Source organism: Homalodisca vitripennis, chromosome 5 (assembly GCF_021130785.1).
Source record: "Homalodisca vitripennis isolate AUS2020 chromosome 5, UT_GWSS_2.1, whole genome shotgun sequence".
Taxonomy (NCBI): domain Eukaryota; kingdom Metazoa; phylum Arthropoda; class Insecta; order Hemiptera; family Cicadellidae; genus Homalodisca; species Homalodisca vitripennis.
Genome location: NC_060211.1, coordinates 83,106,907 through 83,134,600, shown reverse-complemented (window position 1 = coordinate 83,134,600; position 27,694 = coordinate 83,106,907). Strand labels below are relative to the sequence as shown.

The window sequence follows — 27,694 nt, the reverse complement described above, 5'->3', positions numbered from 1 at the left end:
CATATGGTCCTTATTTTGCACTATTCCAGCTAAACTTTGCTTCAAAATGTAAGCCGCCATTACAGTTATCAAATACAAAGTTATTTTGCCTTTTAGAATTACTAAGTAATGTTTTTAGCGATAACTATTTCTCAAATTATTTTCATTAAGCGTCTAAACCTCCGTGTTATGATTGTATTAAGCCTATAAGAGTATAAATGTTTAAACAATCTATCGAAGTGGTTGATATGATTTATTTTTATACATTCAGGTACTTAAACTCAGTTTTTTTTTATAAAGTGTTGTAAATGCGACTATAAAAAACTCTGATAAATTATAATGGGATGGTATCTTAGGGGTTGAAAAGAAGCAGTGGTGGAGAAAATTGACTTTGAGGTGGTGCTACTTTTGGCAACCAATCACAAAGCCATTTCCTCTCTCTAATAGCTGGTGGCAAATATTGATCAGTCCACTGTATTCTATTAGCCTTTCTTAAAACTCGTTATCTTCCAACAATATACCTGTATTTTAATTCTTGGCAATTTCTTCAGAAATTGTGTTTATCTAAAATAGGTTTTGCGTTTCCATTGTATCGCCATTAATATAGAGAACATTGTATGTAGTGGTGAAAATCACTTACAATGGGAAATAATAACATTTTAATAAATTTATGTTTATTAATAATAATTATTATGGATATATTACTTAGTCTGCTATGTATAAATTTAATAGAATGTTCAGAATTTACAAAACTGAATTTCAACTGATGATGCGTTGCTCAAACAATACTTTGTAACATTTTAGGACGTGAGCCTATGTGGTATTTATTAAAACAATATAACTTATAAGCTTTATTAATTTTAATTATGAATAATCATATTCTAATTATATCGTAACTTATAGCTAAAATAAATAATACCACCCCTCAACACTACTTTTGTAATCGGAGCGATTTTTAAGGATATCCGTCTACGCTTACAGAAGTAGACTACACTAACCTTACATTCTACCAGCATCTTCTTATTGGAATCAAATGCTTAATTTAGAAACAAACGCTCCAATAATTAAGAAATTTTATTTTGTGAGGCCTTTCGTGTTCAATGAATACATCACAGACCCACACCAATCTTACGCAATGTGAGTCTGATGATGTGTTCATTGAACACGAAAGGCCACTCAATTGAAAATTCTTTATGACTTCAGGGAATTTAACGCGTGACCTAGAGAGCCGCATCCTTACGCATGAAGGTCTCCTTAAAAATTCTAAACAAACAAGCTAATAACCACAGTTGCCAGCGCATTGTATTGGATTTCATGACAGAATCAGGTATTTGAAATGTAACACGATTAATTCTTTTTCTATTCTTAAAATTTATTTTGATTTATTCTTGAATAGATCAATTTTTTTTAGATACAGTCGGGTAAGTATACTTGGTCTTGTTATCATTTTCATGATTCTGAAATTTTACCTCTTCGTTGTATTCTTCTCAGTAATATGTTTACAATTATATGTTCTTTATCCTATGATCCTTCCTTGCATTTAGGATTTTCCACTGACCCCGTGGACGCACTCTTTTGGAATATAACAAACCAACAGTATTGCTAAATTTCCCATACTAAAATTGAGGAAGTTGAACGTTCAAAATATTGTACCACCTACCCGGAGCTTTTGGACACTCTCAAAGTCTCGAAAAAACTAACAGATAAGCTAAAATCAGTCCATCTTTTTCTCGTGCTTTCCTGATAGTACAAAGTTGACCACAGTAAAGTAGCTGACAGAGTCATCTTTCCTGCAAGAGTTTGGAGTAAACAATATTTTACATCTATTCTTATTTTTAAACGTTAAAAACAGTATTTTTCAAAATGATTAATAGTCGTGTAGAAGAGCAAGGTAAAAAAATCATGGTATTAATGAAAAAAAATCTAAATTATGGTATTAATTACTTTGTACCAAATTCAATAGGATCGATTTCAAACCGTACAATTAATTTCTATTGTTTGAATTAATTTCTATTGTTCGCGTAATTCCCGCGTGAATTTTTTTCGCTAATGTATTTCTTGCCGCTTTCATCCAATCATAATAAAACACGTTCATATTTCGCCTTTTTTGGAACAATATATTGAAATATTTGTTGCTATATTGTTTGGTTTTATTTTATTTGGCGTTATAGTTTAGAAACTGTAAAACAAATAATTTTTTAGTTTCCTACTCTGATTTAGATAATATCTATAAAATAAATATTCTCCAATAATATCTGAAACAATAGATACAGTATGTATTTTTGTAATCAGTAGTTTCAGAAATAAATTTACTTAAAATTACAATATTTATTAAGTTATTTTCTACAATTAAAGTTATATTTGTTTTACAAATTATGGACAGTGTCCCTTTGTTTCTACAGTATAACTAAGCAGGGTTAAATACAAATGTAATGCGGTGACAAAGGTCACACATGTTCATTGATGCAAATCACTGAATTACAGCGATCACGCTATAATCGGGTTAGTTAAATGTGTGAACTGTCCTGCAACATTTATTTATTCAGACCAGTTAATTATGCATTCTGTAGATAGTTATATCAGGTATAAAGCATAATATTTTTACTGGCCCTAGATTAAATGCTCCTTTGAAGCAAGGATTGGAGATTCTTCTCCCTTTCCTTAATTTCGAATGTACAAGACTGCTTAACTTTATTTGTCTAGCATTTAACGTAATAAGGGTTCATTTCAAAATTAAATATTAACTCTCATTAGCAAAGACAGAGACTAAGTTCATCTTGGTCTTATTCAATTTTTAATTTCAGTTTTAATACCTTCAATGCCAGTTTATACTGAGTGAGGCGGTTACTCACAACCTCATTCTGCGCCGAGAGGCGTTTTCCGCAGTCAACGTGATAATCAAGTTTTTATGTGCATATGTATTTGTATTTTGGGGGCCAAACTGGTTGATTTATTAACTTAGATTAGCATGAAATCAATACAACCATAAGGAATAAATAGACCATACCTGGGTGTCGTAAATAAGAACCATTAGGATAATTTGGGTTAGTATGTTTCAGATTTAAAACTATTAGGTCTATTTACTTACTAACCTTTTCATTTTAAATCTTGAAAACGTACCTTTGAAGAAGCAACCATTTTAAATTCTGGAGCGTATTACATTCAAATAAATCCATAATAAACACTCTAAATGGGTGGAGTTTACCAGCTTTGAATTAATAGACAATCGCACATTTTTTCTAGATATTGGAAGATTTTTATGGATTTAAACTTGAAGCATTATTACTTAAATGTTTAGATACTAAATTTTATTCGTCTCGTAAAACTATCCATAAAGTGTGTATGCTAAAAACCTTTCATATTTTACAGTTTTTATGTTGAACTGCTTCGTAAAATTTAAACAGCTTCTTATTTTTTATTATTTGTTTTAAGTGTGTATAAGTTTAATAACATCTATGTACGACAATAGACAGTAAGTTGTGTATGTGTTTCAGAGGGCCGAATGTCTCCATCCTGCACCTGAGAAGCACGTCGGAGCCGTGGGAGACCAGCGCGTCCATCGGGTACTCAGCGACCACTAGCAGAACGACCACGAGGAGTTCCGTGATGGTCGGGACGACCAGTAACCGCTTCCCCAGCAAGACCAGCAGCCTGAGGCGAGAGCCAGTGCAGAGTCAAGGGTCGCTGTCAGTCTCGGGGTCAGGGTCGGGCAACTGTAGCCGTGAGCTGTCGCCCGTGCGGTGGTGCGACCGTGAGGTAGACGGCGTGTACCTGGGCAGGTCGGGGTGGGTGCAGGTGCAGCAGCGGTCGCTGGACGACAACCGCAGAGTCGCCTACACACCGCCCAAACCACCAGTCGCGGTCAACACCTCCCACAACATCCCGCCCAGACTGAAGATGTCCGACTTCCACAGCAGAAGTGAGCCGGGAAAGTTTCCTCAAGTAGATGATGTTCCTCAACAGCGGCCTGGTTTTTTGCCTTTACCAAACGAACCAAAACGCACAAGAGAAAAACCTTCGCCTTCATCCCTAGATCTTCACCACGAGGAGCCTATAACGCCTCCACCCGTCACTCCGATCATATCTCCCCCGCCCGCCTTCCAAGACTCCAACAAACGTTTTCTGACCACGACTACATCCAACAGAGCTCGTACAGTTTCCAGCAAACCACCAGTGCTTACGAGGGCTAATGCCGTAGAATCTAGCCCTCCACCTTCACCTCCAGCTACATTGAACTGGTCATCAACTCTATCCGCTCAGAAAATATCGCCGATCTCTTCAGTGCCTCTGAGACCGAAGCGGTTAACGCCTTCACCAGTCAGTACACCTCAGCAACACGGGATTCCCCAGACTAAATCTTTAGAAGACGCGTCCGGGATTCGAAGAACCGTGTTTCAAAAATATGACTCGTCTTCTTCCTCTTCATCATCATTTGGCTTCAGAAGTTTGGACAGCAACATCGGCGTGAGGATCGGAATGCCTCGATTGAATGAAACGGATTCTTCCTTGGGAGGATACGAAGATGGCGACGAAGAAGATAATCTTAGCTCTTCCTTAAATTTAAGCGGATATTCTTCTGTTACAATGGTGAACTCTTCGCCAGACGCTATGGGATTTCATTCTATAATCCCAACAGTAGAGAGAGTCTCACCTTCCTCACTGAGGGGAAGACAACACCACCGTCAGATGAGGAGGTCTCCAGGATCTGATGGTAGCAACAAAAAACTCGGAAGTAACCAGGTGTCTCCAACATCCTCCTCGTCATCTTCCAGCAGCAGATCGCCTTCTGCGGGTCCCTTCCGGAGGTCCGGAAGTCATAATAAGCCAACACAGCATCATCGGGATCACGTGACAGCCACTTGGGACGGTCGCGGCAGCAGAGTTCGTCGTTCTAGAAGCCTCCAACTGCCCGAGCGCAAATCTCCCGCTTCTTCTGGAGGCGCTTCTCCTGCTGGACGACCCGAGCTAGAGCCAATACACCGGGAATATTACCATGGCAAGCAAGACCCTCCAAGAGTCGTAGTCAAGATCAATGGCGAGCAACCGCTACGGACCAAAAGACACGGTCTGCAGAGTAAGTGTACAACACACTAATCTACATAATATAACATAAAATGTATTAAAATCGATTGGTGTAAACATACTATCAGCGCTAAATGCATGCCACATGCACTATATCATATTCACATTTATAAAGAAATTGTATAAAACTTTTTATATCGAGACTAAAGATAATAATATTTTTTTATTGTTGAATAAAACTTTGAGTAATTAAATCAAAATAAAATAGCTTATGTTAGTTAGAAATTTAATCAAACTCACTATTATCTCACTACTAAATAACTAAATGGTATCTAAATCGTTGTGAATATTGAGAATTTAATGTGCCATTATGTCATAGTCTGTGGGCTAATAAAGCCACAACGCAACATTTTAATATAAAAAGTTCAACATTTTGACGTGGATAGTATACAATAATATATTTTATAATATATAGTGCTTCTAACTGCAATGTAAAATTTACGTGTCCATTACTCTTTTCAACAACTTCAAACAAATTTACGAGAAATACGGTATAAATGTTTTTTGTCTACTGGAGTATTTTTTATTTATTTAACTAGTAAAGTAAACAAGAGAGTTTATCGTAAACATGCAATAAAATACCTGCAATGTCAATATTATCGTTCTTTAGAAACAAATCCAAAACTAATAATGATTTGCTAACATATTCATTCATCCAGATTCATTAGTGAGTTATTCAAGTTGTGCCCATAAGAGTCTGACTCTGATACTATAATCTTCTTCCTGAAAACTCTGGCAAATAGAAGGGACAGCGTGACCCGCCATGTATTCTGTTTATCTGGAACCTCTCCCCACCCACACCCACACCCACTTCCACTTCCACAAACAAAGCCGCCGATTTAATCTTCGGTTATTACATCTACATGTTTGCAGTAACAACAGCGTCCACCCTCTGCTGAGTTTAAATTGCTTCATTTCTAAGCCATCTCTAGATAAGTATTCCTTACGATAGTTAAGTTCGACCATATTACATTTATGACCACAGTGAAATAAAAGAGGCTATTCCCTTGGGGAACTTTATACAAAAATTAGTTTCATATTTTTTACCAGTTTTATAAATAAATTTCTTTCTGATAATTCATTTTGAAACCAAGTACCCGAGTGTTAACACTCTTTTACAGGTAAAATCGCTTCCTAATACCAAACATTCTCAAAAGGCGACAAGTAACAAAGGAGTTTATAACTTTAACAAGTCTCCTGTTTTCAGCTGAACGCGACCAAGTTTGAGTGACAAAGTGAAGCCGTAATGGACAGGTTTTCTCTCTCAAACTTCCTTTCTCTCCTGCAAAATTTGTTCCGTGTTGCATTGATTTACATATCAAAAAACTCTTTTACTAAAAATAGTATATTTACAAAATGCTATTCCTAATGCTATACTGTTTTTTCAACTTTAATTTGTAATTTGTTTTATAGTGTCTTCCAATGTTTTACAAAGTTTATGGATTTATTCAATCGCCTTCTTTTGTAAGTTCCATGTATACTTCCAAATATTATTTCTAAATGTATGTAAGCTATTTTAATAGTTCGTATTATATATTACTTTGATTTTAGGAACTGCTCAATCCGAGGAATTACAGAGGGAAAGAGAGAGAGAGCGAGAACGGGAGGCTGAGGAAGAGGCACGGGTGGTGACGGAGTTCCTGTACGGAGCCAGGAGCAGGGAGGCGGCGAGGGCACTGATCATGCAGCGGTGTCTGGAGCAGAGATCACCGGAGCCAGCCAGTGTCCCTGGTGTTTTCAGTAACCGCGGTAGAATCCCCAGCAGCGTGGCTCAGCGACCCAAGGTGCTGCAGAGGGGGGTGACCACTCCCAGTCTCGGCAGCAAATCATCGTCTCCGGTGGGCAACAACCAGTTTTGCACCAACCCTTGCAACCCTTCCACCTGCGACTTCTGGCCGCACTGCGCCCACCGTGACGGCATCCATACGACAACCACCACCAAATCGTTCACCCCTCTCGCCAACACACCCGTACCGCCCGCCACGCTCAGGCTGTCTCAGAGCTACCCCAACACTGTAAACCACACGGGCTACAAGGACCGTCGAGGGAGGGACAGAGGAAGGATCGAAGGAGTACGCAACGGATATCAGTCGACCAGATCGTCACCAGCGTCTTTGGAGAGAATGAATGAACACGAAGTTTCCCCCACCAAGCACTACCCCAAGAGAGGAAACAGTCTAAATGTTCCTACGCCAACTATCGACGTAGACTGGCGTAATGTAGGGCCACAATGTCGCCAACACTCCCACATGCCTATGCGTGGCAACGTGCAGAACTCCCCACAAGCCCCCGGACTCAAGGTGGGTCTCAGCGACACTTCTTCCTCCGCAGGTTCATCCATGGACGCCGTCGAGCCGGGAGTGTATCGGGCCGGCATGATCGTCACCAGTGCGGTTTCCCCAGATCCTGTCAAAGTGTCCCCTATCGAAGTGAACAGTGTGATAGTGAACACAGGCGAGTCTTCAGCATCTTCATCGTCTAGCGACATCTGGGTGACTACCTCCGACCGCACCATGACCAAGTCTCCCCGCAATGCCAAGAGCTCCGGGGCGTCCACACCTCTAGAGGAGGGTCGCACCAGCAAGTCTCCTGTGAGGATGAGTGATGAAGATCATTCCAGACCTGGAAGTGCTCCTGCTCACCAAGATCGCATGGTGGTCGACACACAGCAGCGGTCTCTCTCGCTACCCAAGTCTTTCCAGTCCGCCGCCACTCACGTCCGCCACAGGTTAGTCATAGTATTATACATTTTTCATTGCTATTTTTCTTCTTCTAAGTTGCTAATTCAAATCCCACCTAGCAGCTGAGGCTAGGCTACGGCTATCTACTAGCCTAAAATTAGGTTTTCTCCAACTCTAAAAAAATTCATATATGTTTTCCATAGTCCTGCAAATTAAACGTGCTATTGTGGACTTTCATTACGTAGACCTGACTATACACCGTACTTGTTTTAATAAGACTATGATAGATTTTCCAGTATTTCATTAATAAAATACACAGTATTACTGAAATTTTACTACAATAATTACATTTTGATACAACTATCGATCTTTGTATCATAAAAACTGAAACTCAAGTTAAATAAGTTATCCTATTGTGTATAAAAGAAAAGGCACTATACGGGTATATAACATTTAACAAAAGATTATTATAAAACCTAACCATACACATTGAAAATTTATCATTACAATTACAATAAAACCAAAAATATGCATGCTGAATACAAAAATTTGTCTAAATTCATTGGTTGAGTAACATATTTCGGCAAAAAGCGTTACAATTTCCATTTACATTCCGGGTTTCATAAACGATACAGTGAGGCGATATGTAAGACTATTTCATCATATCAGCTAGTATGAGTCGAAAGCAACGTAACATTAAGTTTTGAGGAGCCATCTTGTGGTCTTTTAATAAAATGGAAGGTTAAGGGAAAACGCGTGACAATGGATAACAATATTGACTAAATAAAGTTAGTATTCCCCCATATTTGACCAAGTTCAACGGAATTTTATGTAAAACCGTTGTTGATTTTCGTTATATCTAGAAAATATTAAATATTTAATTCGCTTTCACATTAAATAACCTAAAAGTATCATAGAATCAAACACATTACTTGCATTGAATTGTTTGGAAACATTTTAGATTTCCTTAATCTGAAGTAGGCTATTCAGAATAGCGAAGCAACACTTCACTAATAATTCACGTAGGATTCTATTTTCAGTAGCATCTCGTATGAATCAATACCTTACTTTAAAATTTTAATAAACTACTGGCTTGAAAATTATGATTATAGTGCTAAAGTCAACTGTGAGTGAGTTATGAAATTGGGAAGTAACAAAGAAAAATATTCCTCCAGAAATTCTTAACAAGGTCTCCAAGAAATTTATTACCTGAAGTCGCTCGGTATATCTTCTTTAGGGCTACTTCCACTTTTTACAGCCGCCTTAACAAACTTTGCCTTAACTCTTACACCTCCTTCTGGCCAATGTCTTACCTTCTAAATTTAGTCCCAGAAAATTAAAATTTTAATATTTCTTAAAAGACGGCTTTTTAACTCTTGTTTGATTAGACTGTCATATTTCAATATTTAACGTGATTTTCAACTGTGTTAAGTGTAATTTAATTTTTTTTAATACTGAAAGAAAAAAATTATAAACGATCAACAAGCAATAAAATTTTAAATACTAAGGAATTTATAAATATAACAACTAGGATTGGGGTTTTAGATTTTTTTTAATTATATACTTTTTTAATCTTTAAATTTTACTCTAAAAATTTAAAACTGCCAAATATGTAATTATAATTAATTATCTGATGAACACTTAACAATCGTGCATTAAACATATTTTCTCCCAAACTACATTGCTAGGACAGTACAGTATTAAAAACACTCTATATAATGATAAGATTTATACTACTTCATATATATTCTGCCTAAACGTTTGAACCTGACTAGCATATTTTGTGATTGGGTTATGATTTTTAAAATACGTGATATGTTGGAATATTAAGAGCATTAATTTTTTATAAAAATAACCAAGGAATAAAAATATTTATAAAATAATTCTAGCTATCTGCAACTAAATATAATAGCTAAATAATAGCTTTCACTGTGAGATAGATTTATGAAGAAGTCGTAAAATATACTTTTTTGTATAAACATTTATATCATGATTTTTTTTGAGCTGTGTATATTTAACATTTTTGTAAGGCGCATTTTAACAATTTTTTAAAGTTTATAAATCCTGTCATACATTTTAAAATAAAATGACACTCTCCAACCATTTCAAATACGATATTGAAGATTAATTAATAATGAAGCATAGTAATTTGTAATACCAATACAACTTTAAAATTCATATTTTATCTTTTTGTTTTATATTAAACTATCAAAAACATTATTTTTTTAAATTTCAGTTGCATCTACTCTAAAGCAAATTATTTCGTCCTAAAATTTTTTATCTATTCATTTTTGAACTATTTTCACTTGAAATGAGTAGCAATTTTTTAACTTTAGATCAAAACTTAATTGACTTTCTTCAGGCTCGCCCTTTTCCTCTCCCTTTCCCAGACTCATAAACCCATCGTATAACATTTCATCTTAAATTTCTCGATATAAATGAAAATAACCATACAATTAGAGGCAATACAATTTTTATACAACATAGTATCCAATTGTAGAATATTTTCTAGAATTAGTTTTTTCTACAACACATTTTTGTGGTGAATGAAGTAGTTTTCAAATCCATCGCAGGCTTAAGTAATTTTATTGTATATGCCCCATAGAATACATGAAAATAATTGATGAAGGTGTGGGGGGCCTTTGAAACACCTGTTATATTTTTATATGGTAAAAAGAAGTATTAAAACAATATCGACCTAATTTCAAATTAGTTACAAAACGTGAGATTTCCTCGGAAACAAAGTAAACCACAACTTCTCTGACTTGATAAACTTCTTACACTTAGTTCGATGTGGCCTCAAGCAGTTTGCGTAACTTCATTTCTTATTCAACAGCATTCCAATTCCATCTTTCTCTTGTTTCCCTCAAAGCTTCTTAAATGTTTTGTTTACCACACGCTTATTCCACACAATTACGTAAACTCAATTTCACGATTACATTTCCATCACTTTATTGTGAATATTAATATTTCCTCTACTCAGCCGACAGGCTATATAAAATTAGTAGTGGCTCTCTTTAGTGTTGGAAACGGTCGCAAAATTGTTATGGAATAAAGGCTAGGTGTTGAAATATTCAGTTTGCAAAGGCTGATGCAGCAAAGACTCTCTGTGTACTCAAACAAATAGGATCAAAGAGATACTCGCTCTCACTCTTCTATACTTCCTTTGCTCTTTAATTAGCACTGCTCTTTTTTTCATTACATGTGCTCGTGGATATTTTTATTTCAGCTAAGTCAATTTAATCTTATTGTGGTTTAGATATGAGATTATGTTATGTTCATTGTTATTTATTACAGAAATACTGTTTAATTGCCTGATCTTGATACACCTCCGTATACAATGATGTGAAACTTGTAAATAATTATTAAAATTCCACAAAATCGTAAAAGATTTGTCGTTAAATCACCTAAAGAATAATTCTATATACATATATATAGAACATATATATATATATATATATATATATATATATATATATATATATATATATATATATATATATTCTTGATCGGGAAACAAAACAAAATAAAATGTGTTACAAAACGAAAATCACACAAAAAAGTAAATTACAATGGCCATAATTGTAAACTTTTTGACGTATTTTCTTGATCGTGACAACAAGTCACACTCAACATTGGTGTCGGAAATACAATTCACTCGAACCAGCAATGGTCATACACGTGCAACGCCTAATAAATTGCGTGCAAAGCAGCGGGTAACTACTAGCAATGCAGATATAAGAGACAATGTAGTCTAACTTTACTATACAATTTAAATACTGTTATGAAACCTATCTAAGTTTTCTTTTGACAAAAGTAGGCTTCTCAGAGCTGTGTGTTTATATATGTTTTCTTGATCGGGAGACAGGCAAAATCAACTTTGGAGAAAAAATTCTAGGACCGGAGTAAATTAAAATAACCATAAATATACACTTATTTTCTTAAATATACTTAACATATTTTCTTGATCGTGAGAAGAAGTCAAACTCAAAATCGGTGTCAAAAATATAATTTACTCGAACCAGAAGTGCTCATACAGGTACAAAACCTACGAAATTGTATGCAAAGCCGCGGTTGCCAGTGGTACTATAAACAGAAAACATGCAATTAAACAAAAATAGGGTTATGCAACTTCTGTATACTATATACTACTGTATTGCTTGAAGATAGTAAATGGACTGAGTTAGCTCAAAACCTTTCAACAATAACAAATAACAATTAAAGTTAGTTTAATAAAAAACCGTTAGTCGTTTAGTGTAAGTCTATAAAACTTAGAAAATTTATATTTTTATTTACGAAAATAAAATTTAAACAATTTTAAGACCAAACAGTTCAGACCTCTATTTTAGTGACCAAACAAGGGAACCATCCTGCAACATTTCAGCTACATATTTTATTTGGTTTATGTTATGAATGCTTTGAAATGCGCAAAAATCTCTTAAATAAACTAAAAAAATTAATTAATAGCTACCCCCTTTTTGTTAACAAAAATAAACAATGGTCTCAATTAGCTAAATATAATTAGCTATGAATAATAATTTTAAACATATATATATATATATATATATATATTTATATATATATATGTATACAGTGTTGCCAGAAAGTTTAGGGACACCCCACATAAAGTGATATACTACTTGTGTCCCTATACTAACAGCAGATTGGCTAACTCTATATATTTCCCCATTAACGCAGTGAAAACGAAGTATTTTGGTGTGACTTTCATTACTTTATGTATAAAATCTTTCAAAATATGAACTTTTTTGTGATTTTAAAATTTTGGAGGAAACACCTGTTTTTTGAAACATTAAAATTTATAACTTCTAAAATAAATGTCCAATCATCTTAATAATTGGTACGTTGTTTTAACATAAAATATGGAGTAAATAAATGCTATTGTGGCAACTAGAAAAAAAATCACTCACAGTTTGGTGATCGCTCAAAGTTCCTTTATTTTTTTTTCGGAAATGAAAAACTGATAACTTTGGTGCGTTGTAGCGCCTGAACTGTGAGAGTGGTAGGCAATCCACGCACACCAGCTTGTTCCTCACAAAACAGAGGAAGGGATATTGATGTGCACGCACTCCTCTTTCATCATTTGCTTTGTTGCCGTCAGCTACAAACATCGCCATTTCCGTATTTGTAAAAAAATAAAATAAAGGAACTTTGAGCGATCACCAAACTGTGAGTGATTTTTTTTCTAGTTGCCACAATAGCATTTATTTACTCCATATCCTTATGTTAAAACAACGTACCAATTATTAAGATGATTGGACATTTATTTTAGAAGTTATAAATTTTAATGTTTCAAAAAACAGATTTTTCCTCCAAAATTTTAAAATCACAAAAAAGTTCATATTTTGAAAGATTTTATACATAAAGTAATGAAAGTCACACCAAAATACTTTGTTTTCACTGCGTTAATGGAGAAATATATTGAGTTAGCCAATCTGCTGATAGTATAGGGACACAGGTCCCTATCACTTTATGTGGGGTGTCCCTAAACTTTCTGGCAACACTGTATATATGTATATATATATATATATTCATTTATTGTAACACTTCGGACGAATATAAAAGATATAATTAGTATAAAATGTATATTCATTAACCTTCAAATGCTAAAAATCAGTGACATGAAGTTTCATACACCACTCGCCTACAATTAGAAGATTGATGGGCGCTCCTAAACTGTTCCCTAGATACCGATTAAGATGCGAGTCTTATTTGTTGCTTTACCACTTGACCAGAAGTTCAATGCTTATACAGTTACAATATATAATTTAATTTCGTGTCATTATTATAGTCATGAAATACATAGTGATTTACTCCCGTAACAGAAAGTAAATCTTATTATTTATCAGACAGTCCATAAAATCATACATTTACCAATTACGAAATCAAACCTCTCATGTGAAGTTGTAGAAGATATATGAGATATATTTATATAATTCAACTCTCTGTCTCAGTAAGTAAAAGGCACGTATTTTTTTATATTTATAGACTTTATACATGTGTGTGTGTGTGTGTGTGTGTGTGTGTGTGTGTGTGTGTGTGTGTTTTTTTTATAGACAACTTTATGTCTATAAAATAAAGTAACTGCTGTAATTTAAATATTCAAATTCAGAATTGAATATTTTGAAAACCTACGTAAATAATAAATAAAAAATACGTTGAAAAGCGAAAATGTGTTGTTTTGTAAAACGAAAACATAGTTTTATTTCAGCAAGAGGCATTGAAGCCAGAAAGTAGCTTTTAATGCTTCATTAGTAAAGTGAGCTTTGTTACAGCCACTTGTTGTTGGCTGGGGTTTAGTTCTATCTTGTATAATAAGAACTCGGCATCTAACTAATTTTGAGGGTAGACGTATAATGAGGGGTCATCATGGAGGCAACTTTTTTAAGCGTTATTGTTTTGTAACTGTGTCCCGTTGTCTCCGACTTACCTGCATCCTGACTTTTCGAGAGCTTAATGGTTTCACTAACTCGTGTACATATTAATTGTTTTGTTTCTGTATTGTTGACTAACCCGCAACGACAAAGAATTTCGTGAAATTCAGGCGTATACAGCGACATTGTTTCCTTTACTGTTCTTCAGTGTTTCAACAAGCTAGACTATGGTTTTGGTATGAATTCTTTTCAATATCCTACCTACTTATCCATCGTTCTTCCAAAGTGAGAGTAACAGAATGATTAGTGGAAATGTGTTATTGACATTTTCTAGTAACTGACTTAAATTTAGAAAAATTTATAAGGCCTCAACAAAATAATCGTAGATAGATTATTAATCTCTTAATTATGTTCATTACAGTAGAATAGGTCTATAATAACCACTTTCAATGGTTTTCTTCACATTACACTAAAGCAGGATTGGAGCTCCACAATCACTTTATGTTACTTTGCACATTGCATTAAAGATAGACTGCAACTATTACTTTGTGTTTTATAGCTCATTACATTAAAGTAACTGGACTACATGTACTACTTTGATGTTTTATAGCACATCACATTAAGAACATTGCCTTTTTTTTAAATGTAAGGACAGTTAGTTTTCATCATATTGTTTGGATCGTTAAATTCAACTATGACAATCCATTAATATAATATATTAAGTTTTGATAGTGTAACGTGTCTATAGTAAGGGTATCTTCTATAAACAAATCACAACTATTTTTGTTTTAGTATAAGAGCGATCAATTGTGTTCTGAACTAATAACCCTTTATCTTAAGAATGCACAAGTTCCAATGGAATTCAATAATTAAACTCAGTATAAAATAATAGTAATTTTAATAAATTTTAAAATCAATAATACAGCAACTCCAAGCTATCTTTTTTACTTAGAATTTATTCTCAATTATTTCATGTTTTTAACCCATCAAAAGTTCACAAGTCCAGTCTTAAAACTAACAATCAATCAATCATTCAATAATTGTGTCCTTCAAGTTCTCAGTGCTAATGTTTCAACACAAACTCAAAATAAAAATCTTCATTAAACTTCAAAATAAAATAATCTTCTTATAATATAAAATACAACAAATAATAAAATACGACTTCTTCTCAAAATAAAAATCAAACAAATTAAGATAATATTAATATTTAATTTATGAACAAAGACAATGTCCAACCAGTTAAAGTCAAAATTGTATCAATTTCAAACTACTTATTTTCTGTAAATTTCCAATTTACAAATTATTGAATTATCTAGAATTATCCGCTTGGCTTTGAATGTTAAATTTAGGAACTTGTTAAAATATATATAGAATCTCAGAAGATTAAATAAATTTTCTTTTGTAGTAGATTTATTCCTGATTAAACAAATTGAACAGGAAAAGATCATCAAGTAATTTTCTATTTCAATATTAAATTCTAACTTTCACAGTACCTCGCACATCTGCTGAAGACTTCTCCAAGTAACTAAAATGACTATTATAGATTAATTAATTCAAACTTGAGACTTTAAATTTTGAAAATAAATTTTAATCTTACAACTCAACAAACTCAACCTTCTTCCCGAAAAATCAAAAACGGCAAGAGTAGGCTAAACCTTAATACGTCTACACTCTCTGAGCACACAGCAAAGAATCTCCTGGAAAACGTGGTTGAAGCCACCGGAAGGATCTAGAAGTCCCTCCCACCATCTAATCAAGCTAACATTGGCCAATCAAAATTGAGCAACACAATGTCTGAGTTGAATGGTACCTATCCAACCCAGACATGTAACCTGTGCTCAATACCTACATACAAAAGGAAGCTTCTAGCATTCCTTGAACCCGAATTGACAAGAAATTCAGCACTGCTGGAAGGTTCACAATCTTACAATTCAATTACTATATAAGTTTACAATTCTCTTAATTAAAAATAAAAATATTCCTATAAATAATTCAATAATATAGGAAGCATCCTATAGATAGTATAGATTTTATGCCCATGTTTACAAAACTAGCTTAATTATTGCATTAGTTACTCAAAAGAAATATGAAATTACTTAGAAAAATGGTTTTGGAAATCACATAAATTGTTGTAAACATCATGTTTGCTGGCATTTGTACGTACAGACATACAGCAGCTCGCTTCTAGTTTTTTAACATTGCATACTTAATCCAGTATTTTTATACAACATGTTCAGCTCCAGAGATCTATATTACTCTACGGTGAGTGTAAACATCGTTAGCATTACACTTCACGTGGGACTGTGCTAGCTAGTTAAACTCTTTACTCGGAGTACACAGAGAGTATGGCACAGAATAATACAATCAGGATGGTGTATCTAAATGGACATATGCTAAATAAAATGTTATATAATATCATTACTGTTACTGACACAAATGTGTTAAAACAAATTTGAAACCTATTTTGAAATTATAGAACTATTATTTAATCTATTTGAAATTATATGATGTTATATACATCATACTAAATACTTGTGCCATTATTTATGCAAGGAGCAGAAGCGACTGTAGAGGAACTTCATATCCTCTGTATTTAGACGGGAAGCAACGAAGAAGGTCCTCTACATGGCAACAAATCCTGTCACGTTCGTTAGTATATATTGAATTATCTAAAAATTATATCTACTTTTAAAATCGGTTTAAGCTAACATAGGCAAAATTCAAAATTTAGGTGTTGTATTGGTGTCTAGTAAAATGATGTGTAAAATTATTATAGGCATTGTGGAAAATTACAATGTTGATTGTAACAACGCTCCTCTTGTAACAGCGCTCAGCAAGACTTCAAAATGGTTGCTGGTGATGTAAAGACTTAAAATGTAATATTCATTCATTAATTTTAACTTTTAACAACCATTTCAATTTTTTATTGTAGCTTCACAGAAGGGTATGTTACAATGTTATTAACGTGTACGTCGGCGTGAGGGATGATACGCCATATTTTACGCTCTTTAAAACTAAGTACAATGTATGATATGGGTGGATTTAAGATTTAATTATAAACCCCAACCTTCATTGTATTAGTAAACATTTCAATTTACAAAGACTACAACGTAATTTACACTACCTGACATATGAGTACGCCACACCATGTGTCGCACAAAAAAGACATCGTTGAGTTGAGCTTGCTTGCTACAAGTGTATAGTTTATTTCATTATCGAGGTGTAGTGCAGACAGATAGACAGACGGGCAATCATACAGAAAAAAGTTTATATCCTCCCGGCAGACAAAAGAGAAATTGTGTAAATGACGCTCATCCAAATACTATAATTAAACATTGACCATTGTAGAACTCATTTTGGCCTATGTTAAAATGAAATTTCATGCAAATTTAACGTCTACAAATGAAATCTTTCTTAAGATATTTATCTTCCCATTAGATAAATTCACATTTTTGTTCATTACGTTACGTTATATAACAGTGTAAATTAATAAAAAATAACCGTGGAGCTATGGAAGGTATTATAAAGCAAGAGTGCGCTGTAATAAAATTGTATCTCCAACATTTAACCTTGATCCAGTTTCTTTTTTTACTCTAAGAATAAAAATGTCTTATGTTAAAATCTCATATTATTGTACTCAGTTTGTTTAGAAATGCATTTATTCTGCTATTTTCTCATTGCCATCATTACCCAAAAGACCAATGTAAAAATATTCGCCAACGCTTAACCAGATAGCATGGAGTGACATTCATCATTATGGAACTCAGTGTCTGACGGCAGTGTGGACAGACAGACAGAAATGAAATTTCCCCAGCCTTTCCAGTGAAAGGCTTTGATATAGCTGAGCCAATTAATTGAAACAACTTCGAGTATTGAAGTGTCCATCCTAAGTATACGACCTATGTTCAAATGTACTCTCTACCATCGCGCAGTGTAGCGGGTACAACGGTTATCGCAAGAAAACCAGTTCAAGTAACACTGAGCGTGGCTGCTGCTTGGATGAGTGACCGCCGAGCGATCTTGTCTTTGCAAACAGCCCTCTTGCCCGGCCGTTGGTGGTGGTTCGTAAGCAACCTTTTAGCTCAGGTTAAGTGTTAGAGAGGGCTTCTTAGCCCTAACTTCGCCTGGTAAAATAAAACATCTTTACTATACTTTACTTTACTTTTATCAATATTTCATCTTTTTTTGTTGTCCTATCAATGTGGAGCCATCTTCCCAACCATCATCCTGCCTCATTATCAACCTTGAACATATGTATTCAACCTCACTTACTATATACTAAACTTATCACTTATCTCTCTTTATTAACGTCGACTGTTCCAAATAAAAAGGATTTCAAATAAATTCGTTTCGTTTCAAACTCAAATTAATCTCCTTTATTAAAGGTTAAGTTTTTAGCTTCGTTTCTTTGACAAGAAGCTCTATTAGCTTGCTCGAACGACTTGCTCACCTTGAATTATTATTCCCTTAGAGTTAGATATTATCATATTATATGTAACACACCAAATTATTATTACTTTCATTAAATCAGTTTATGTTCCAATTCCAAATTTAAATATAGCTCAAATTCTTATATAAAAAATTCTTCTAAACATAAATACAATTATAAATTAACATATAAACTATACACTGTACTAATAGCAGTAACAGTAATAGGTAATCTTCTGTATTTAGAAGATAACACTAAACAGTTCCCCGATAAAGACATGCTCTTGGGCTCACCCCAGGAGAGTAATCAGTCACTCAACCCCCTCCTCTCTTACCACAGACCGTCAGAACACCCCTGTAACAGCCATGAACCACCCTTAAGCGATGTCTTAGTGTTTGTTCATATAAAACGTTTACATTTGGCTTACACTTTCTAATATTTGTAAAATAATGTACACACTTAAAAACTGAAAAATGAACAAGTACTGGAGTTTACAGGTATGTATATTTAAGTTACAGATAAATAATACAATAATACATTCATGTATAGATAAATGGAACAACAAAATTATTTAATTAATTTGGCTCAAGGAATATAAATAAAGCTCCTGGAGTTTATAGAAGTACTTCGATCCTAAATTGAAGAATCATTATTCTCGTTAGTCTCTATTTTAGAGTAGGTTAACAAACTTGAAGTTCATGAAAGTTTTAATGGGGTTCTTCCTACTCAAGTTGTATTTTTATTTATTAGAATTAAAGCTATAAGCGAAAATGGTCCACTCTATTTGAAATTTGGTATGATACTGCCCTCCACCCCGGAATAGAACCTCTAATCTCTCGAGTAGAGAGCTACAGCTTTACTATATGTTACTGTGGAGGTGGTGAAAGGATTGATCACATGAAAGTTATTTTCACATGTAAAGTCTCAAGTTATTTTATTCAAACAGTTCTCCACAAAATGTCAGTTAGACTGTCCATTTTGGTTTAGGTAGAATGAGTTATGATTTTTTCACTGTATCGTGATTTTTTCACGATACAGTGTTGTGTGTGCACCAAAACGTGACAACTGGCTGGAGTGGAGTGCGACCGGAAATCAGCAGCGAGCTGTCGTGAAAACAAGTAAGTTAATAAAAGCCTCAAACAACGTCTGACAGCAAAATCTCTCTATATATAAAACGGAAGGTGAACAGTTAAAGGTAAAAAGTTAAGCAATGTCTTATTTTTAAGAGGTCCTGTCTAACATAACCTAGGGACCAATGGCTTAATGTGAATTCCAAACCACTACCAACCGAACTAAACAGTTTTATTACGTTACCATATATTTCTAAAAGGTTATAATCTTTAGTTGGATCCTTCTAAATTGTATTTTTATCCGTCATTGAGGAACATTAAATTTGGGAGGCGTTCCTCGTCAGATCTTTCAAAACAAAAATAATACACATAAAATGTATTGTTTTCTCAAGATTTCATAAAGAGGTTGTCTTTGGTGTTATAGTGCACGGAAATTCGTATGAAGCCGTGGGTTACAACTGGTATCATTCAGCAATGCTTTAGAATTCGTCCTGATCGATCCACTGCTTACGAGCTGTGACAATGTATTCGTATCGTGTTTAGTGGACAGTTTTTCATGAAAGGAACTACAAAAAAATGTTATCCATTACAGGCTAATTAAATTTAAATTTTATGTCTGACATGTGTTGAGTGGAATAAGGGTACCAATCCCAAAACAATAAATGTTTGAAACTCAAACTGGATACATCTTTAAGTTGATCTCACAATGTGTATGTGTTTTACCAGTTTGATCAAGGAGATTTTATTGAGTTTTTAAATATGCATATCTCATTAATTTCTAGGAAAATTAAAATAGATTTGGAGCAGTACACAAAAAGGTACTCTTTATCGTGTTTAAGGTGTTCATTCAGAGATTTTGATCATAAAGGTACAGAATATATTCAAATTTAGTTATAAGTCATTGTATATTAAAGACCACGTTTTTAAACCAACAGACATTTTTTTTATCATATAACGTTTAATATATAATAATAAGTTTGTTGTTGTAGATACTGTAGACACACAAGTTTTACAAAATTCTTCTACATATTTTTTTTTAATTAGTTTAACTGGGCTTAATTATCCAGTTTAAAAACGAATTAATTATATTTGTTAGGGTAGATAGACAGGAGAATACTTTGTCAAATCACTTAAACATGTATTTATTAATAAGCAGTTCAGTAATTTAAAATTAAACTGGAATTAAAATCCTTGTACTTGTTAGATATTTATATTTAATTCCCAAAAGCTTACACAACCACTTGTGTTGCAACAGATTTTCAGCACAGGGTTTTCTTCTTTCAAATAAAATAAATTAAATTACAGTTAACGTCTTGTTTCAAACACAAAATCGAACTAAAAATTTAAATTTCTTATGAAACTTAAATAAAATAATAGTTTCTAATTTTACTCTAAATAAAATGTAGCCTACTATTTTCACTATTATAAACGAGGATAAATAAAACTGAACTAAATACTTGCTTAAACGTTCTTTGTACCACGCGTGTCACAACCTGTTACTTTTGGTACAGAATATAGTTCTGTAATTGAACTATTTTTCACAAAAAAATATTTACTAAAAATCTTATATTTTGGTGTATAAAAGTTATTCTGACCCCAGTATACTAAATTATTATTAAAAGTGACTGTTAAATAATATTAAAACTGAAGACTTTACTTTGAACAATACTTGCAGCGACATGGACTCTCTTGAAAATTTATATAGTTATTAAGTGAATTAAAATCTGCTTATTTCCCTTTTTGTACAAAAATAATACAATAATTCCTTTAAGATAAAGCTAACATTAGTTGAAAATAGATCTCCCATGTAACAATCATAATTCGACTTTAAAAGAGCTACTTACGCATAATCTTAGCGCAGACTTGTAGAGTAATAACTTAATCAAAAACGCCAATAATTAAACCGCAAGATATATTCAAAAAGACGAGTTTTTATACCGACCCCTTCCTCTAACCAGCTAACTATAACCGACGCCTTTGATTTGGCCCCCGATTATCCAATCACAAGGCCAGAGAGACTCGTTGTCAACCCAAACCTACTCCTATTGTAATCCCGGTTTCAAAGTCGACAATCAGAAAAATAACTGGCTGTTTTACTGTACCATTCCTAAATCCGCGGACCCTTTCTTGAGAAATTGCAACATTTATTTTACATTTATTTGGACATTTCTATTCAATTCTAAAATATTTTCGCATATATTTTCTCCCAGCATTATTTAGTAAATAAATTTTAAATTGCCAGCAAATGCTACAGTTATATTAGTTTTAGAATTGGTTATTGTTATTTATGCTGGGTACTCACACTAGTAAAAGTATTTCTTTAACCACTAAATGGTACTAAAAACCTCACCGACAGCATATTCTACTTTTTATAATAGTAAAGAATGGAGCGTTTCATTTTCATTCATTGTCAGCTATTAAATTTCATATTCCTCCTACTTTTTGTGGAGTTATACCTTTTGCAGACATAAAAACTAAAAATTAAATATCAGTTTAAAATTTCAAATCCAGTAATTAAAACTTATGTCCTGATTTTGTAAAGATAAGCATGTAACTCTTAAGTTTTACCACTTTTATATTAGAAAGAAACATTTTATTATCAACTTTAACTGCTTGGAAAGGATCACGGTTTGATTCTTTTTAGGACCATTTTTCACTGTTTTAGTACAATATGAAGTCAACCAGTAGAATTACAAATATATACGAACATGTACGATAGTGTCATAAGAATTAACTAGATATAATATTAACCTATCTGTTCTCCACCGCAGGAGAAATAGGTATATCGTATATATCATGTGCAAATAAGTTGGATATCTCTTATAGAAATTAGTTCTAAACTATATTTAAAATGCTTACTCGATTTTACTTCATTACTTTATTGCACATGCACATAAAGTACTGCCAGAGTACTGCTTGTATATGCTATTTCATTAATACCTAAAGTGATTATGCAGTGAATTAAAGTATAAATAAATAAGATACTATAAATAAATATATGATTACAAATATTTAGTATAGTATAGTATGTGCATTCAAAATCAATAAACTAACTAATGACATTAAAATTAAGAGCAATTTTATTAATAAATCACGCCGCTATAAATGTTTGTCAGTGTGATGGTGGCTTACAAAGAGCTTGCAGATTGTAGTGCTGAAACTATGTTTGGAAACAAGAGAACTCTGTTTTTCATTAATTAGAAAATAACCTTTCCTAAAGTCCATAAAAGCGACATAAATTTGAAATAGGTGTCTCGGCAGGGTCGCTATAGTAATGAATTAACGTGCTTTTACACCACAAGAAAACTTGGTCGCTTATGAAACTTTTACCACTATCATAATCACCAATAAATAATTTACCTTTTTTATCACTTTAGTGAAATATGATTTGTATCCGCACGTGTCTTAGGGGGATGTATCTGTTTAAACTAAATGTTCTAATCGATTTTTAGAAATTGACTCGTACCTTCCTTGTTACATTATCTACGATAGTTTTGTTAAGTGATTAAATTCAATTAAGAGAAGGGGTTTTAGTTACATCATTTTTATTGATAGAAATATCATTAATGTTTTTCATTTTCTGATTCTCTTAAAAAAATGTCGTTTTACAGTTCTTAAATGACTTTGTAACTTAAATATTCTTTTAGAAAAACTTAATTGTATTTTACATTGAAAACACAGAATTTCCTTAAAATTTTATAAATAACTGAAATTGTGAAAATGCCGATACATACAGAAATATTTACTTGTATTTACAAAACTTACAGCTTATAAAGCAACACTCTACTTACTAATTAGCTATTTTCTAATATATTAATTAGATAATATTTGAATTTTTATCAAGAAATGTATTTTTAAACATATTTCCCTAAATATGTTTAAATTGCCATAATAGTCCTATTTCTGCAACAGCTATCCAAATGTACACATTCTATCCTAATTATGTACTGTCACAACTTAAGTATCAGTTTACTTTGTATTGTGTGTCGTAGCGCAGTCTGCCGGATCGAAGGTAAAACATTCCAAAATCAGCAACAGTTTATAAATAAAATATTTATTAAATAAACTATTTAAACTGGACCGAATTGTAAATGTAAACCATTCTCGAATTCCATTGGAAACACAAAACATTTCATCAAAATCGGTCCAGTCGTTTAGGACGAGTTCAGTTACATACACACAAACACAAGAAATATATATATATAAAAGATAATTTAGTTCACTCAAATAGATAATTCAATTTATACAGCTATACATTATTTTATAAACTATTACTTTGTAGGAATCATAAAAACAGGAAAGTGGTTGGAATAGGAATTTTGGACGATATCATATTAGCAATATTTGCGGGTGGAGAGCACGATCACATTTTCATTGGATCAAAAAAGCAAATAATTCATACTTTAACAGCTGTTAATACTTTCAGCTGAAGTTCATCGAAGAGGCAGAAACATTTGTTTACATTTAAAATTTTGAAAATTATTATAAATTGTAAAAAGTGCTTGATCGGTAATGTAATGCAGATTGCATAGAAGAAGTTATTGCCTAATTTTAAATTTAAATTGCACCAATAATAATCAATAAACTATCTAATACAATGAAAATACTATTAAACGCTGATATAAAAGCCACCTCTTTGTACAAAGCCGTGAACGTTTGCACATAAGGTAATCGAATTTGGTTAGATCGAAGGTAAATGAAAAGAGCCGAAAGAAGACGCTTTATGATCGAAATTGGTTTTCGTTGATACATTTTCTTGGTCGGAGCACAAGGCAATCTCCACAATAATACTGGAAATATCATAGACAGAAAATTAATTTCAACAGACCGAATTTGATTCTTTATAACCAGATTAGTTTATCGAGATTCGTCCATATAAATTTATTGTACTGAATAACTTATCAACACCTAGCAAAAACCACGAAAGATAGAGGCAGGAAATATGGTACATTCCTTTATATTGCGCCCAAGAGGCTTACGAAGGAACGACTATCAATTATCTCAGGATTGTTTAGAATGTGATAGAAAAAGAATATGTGAATATAGTGTACTGTTTTCCAATAGGAAATTGCGTGCGGAGCCGCGGGCAACTGCTAGTATATTATAACACGAGTCTATTTGCTCTTTCTAAGCTGATAACCTGAATTTCCTTGAAATCGTTAGAGGATTTTTTCCCAAGAAAGAAATGAATCATCACTCACGTTACTTTTGGTGAAAATCGAAAAAGGAGGATATCAAAAGGGTTAACATTCTGAAACGATATTTCTATCTCAAGTTGTAGGTTTCCTAGCTGGTTATGCCACTGTCAGGCAACCTGATAGAGTCTGAAAATCAAAATTTTAATGGTCTGTATATGTTAGCTGACGCTGGTTTAACATTTATCTCGCTGCTAGTTGTAATTGTGACAAGCTAATAAACAAATTATGGTTGCCTGTAAAGTCGGTTTTACGGGCGAAGATTTTACGTGACAACGTCTTTTTCTCGGTAGAATATTTATTGATATGCATATTATTAAATTGCACAATAGGAACAAGGAATTGAATGAAAATAAGAATTGCACAAATTTTAACTATAGAAATATATTTTGTTTACTAAAACATTGCACATAATTTGAAATTAATTAAAATTTGTTATTGTAAATGGTAAAGTTGAATAAAACATTTACTAAAATTGGAATTTGAAATTCTTGCTAAACACAGTTAAATTATAACTCCGCGCGTGGTGATTGGTCAGTTTAGTTCGTTTGTTTGGTCGCACTGTTATGACAGGTTAGAGGTTATAATTTGTTATTTTTAATGTTTGACTATACGCGCTGTTTCTTCTCAATCGACTGAATTACGATTGATTGCAGAGTGATTTAAACTAATAATTTACTTAACACTATCAACATTTGTCAATAGTATGACATAACCTATAAACTCAGTTTCTCAACTTTTGTGTCAATCTAACAATTAATCAATCAATCATAGTTTACGATAATGAAATATCAGTGTACAATTATTTACCTTTATTGTTGTAGTTGTTGTAAATGACGAATCTAAGCACTCTACATTTTCACGCATAAACATAGTTATCTGCTTTATCCCGTGCGGCGGACCCACAGTTATCTGCTTTATCCCGTGCGGATCCCGTGCGGCGGACCCACTGGACGGGCATCGTAACGTTACCGGGCGTTACACTTTTTCATGAGTGACTCCGAGCCGCAACCTAATTTAAGACGTTGTCACGTCAAAACATTATCATTTCATATTTACAGCGGCTAACAATCGATTTCTTTCTTACGGAAAATTTCTCTATTGTTAAAAAAAAATACGTTGTCTGCTTACACAATGAAAATTGGATTCCGGCTCCGACTCTGATGACAAACCGAACAACATAACGAAAGACTTATCGACTAATCCAACAAAGTAACTTCAACAAATGTCAAGTGATAAAAGAACATATGATTGCACTTAGTTTGATTGCAACTGATAAGCTGTCAGGTTTTTAATACAATATTTTAAAACTCAACAGCATATTTTTTAGTTTTAATATAAAACTTGTAAAAATACTGCTAATTCTAGAGAAACAAGTAACTCAGTTTTGTTGTACAATAATATTACATGTCCCACTTACTTAAAAAGTCAACAAAGACGATAGATGGACATAGCTAATCTGGCGCTAAACCCTATGTTAAATGTTTGTTTTAGTAAGAAATATTTAATTATAAATTCCAAAGCATTTTCATCCAATTTGTTTTATATCATTTGAATAAAAATCTAGTAAACATTATCAGTGAGGCACTACGCCCCGTGAGTAGTATTACGTAGGACTGACCGCCGGATAGCGCTATAAACCTATCCGAGTTTTTTTGTATGTATATATATATATATATATATATATATATATATGAGTTGTTATTGCTATATATGAGTTTTTGTTTTTCTCTTTTCCCGTGGTAGGTAGTTTAGTTTAAATCGTGGCTCCCATATTCTTATATCACCAAATATAACAAGTAATTAAAGTAGAGTACTATAACCCATAAGATATTCGCTACTTTTATTTAATATTGGGGACTATAATATTAATTTTTATTTAAATACTAAGCACATAAAGAGTATAAACAAAGCGTATGAGTGGATCAGTGAAACAAATCTCATTAAAAATAAATTACGACTGAGCCTACAGTTCGATTTTAAGAATGTACATTAATTTTGTAATTCCCTTTTAACTATAATATGTTTGTTAAGCCACGTGTAGACTACAATATTAATCTTATATTATTACATTAATTTTTATTATTTTTCACTTGGTGAATAGATTCTGAGAATTATAGTATAATAGTATAACACTAAAAATCCACATTGTACTATATGAGGATGGCTGTTGAAAATTGTATTCTCAATTAAAATTAATGGAATTATTAATTCAAATCGTCAAGGACCACATATAGTCTAATTAAAGTCTGTGCTGGAGGGATTCTATTACAGCAAGCCTGGAGGCTAACTAGTTGCTAATAAGGTCTAGCACCGACCTTAACTAGGCTATGCATATGTGCATATTGTATTTAGAAACTTGTATTAATTGATATTTCCGAAAAACTGGTTTTGAATAACTCAACTTTATTTTGCGTATAAGATTTCTTTTTAAATATACTTCCATGATTGTTTGATATATACTACTGTTTTTTTCCGGATAATTATTATTTATTTATTAGGATCAACGGATTACACAAAAGTTACAAAAGGTCATGTTTACAAAGAGACTTCATTAATTTCTTATATTAACAAAAATCCCCATTGACATGAAATACAAAAGATGAGTACATTTTAATAATTTTATAGTGAAATAAATTGCATTTATAATGTAGTAAGGTGGTAATTACTGATAAATATAATTTGAACGCTCTATCTTGCTACCATAACAAAACTAGCAACAATATTTAATAATAGTTTTCAAAGACACAAAAGCAATAATAAATTCATCATATATAACTCAACTGTTGTGCAAAATATAATCGTCCGCTATATTAATAATTTAAAAATAATAGTAACTTATACAGTTCAACAACATATTAAAATA

General features: G+C 32.9%; 1 protein-coding gene across 1 annotated transcript in view; it reads left to right on the top strand.

The window, feature by feature from the left end:
* Nucleotides 1-27,694, top strand: part of LOC124362451 — a 401,560-nt gene that overhangs the window by 237,230 nt on the left and 136,636 nt on the right. Inside the window, exons 3-4 of the mRNA XM_046816968.1 lie at nucleotides 3,474-5,053; nucleotides 6,613-7,789. Coding sequence (XP_046672924.1) covers nucleotides 3,474-5,053; nucleotides 6,613-7,789 — 2,757 coding nt within the window. The remainder of the gene's footprint in view (nucleotides 1-3,473; nucleotides 5,054-6,612; nucleotides 7,790-27,694) is intronic.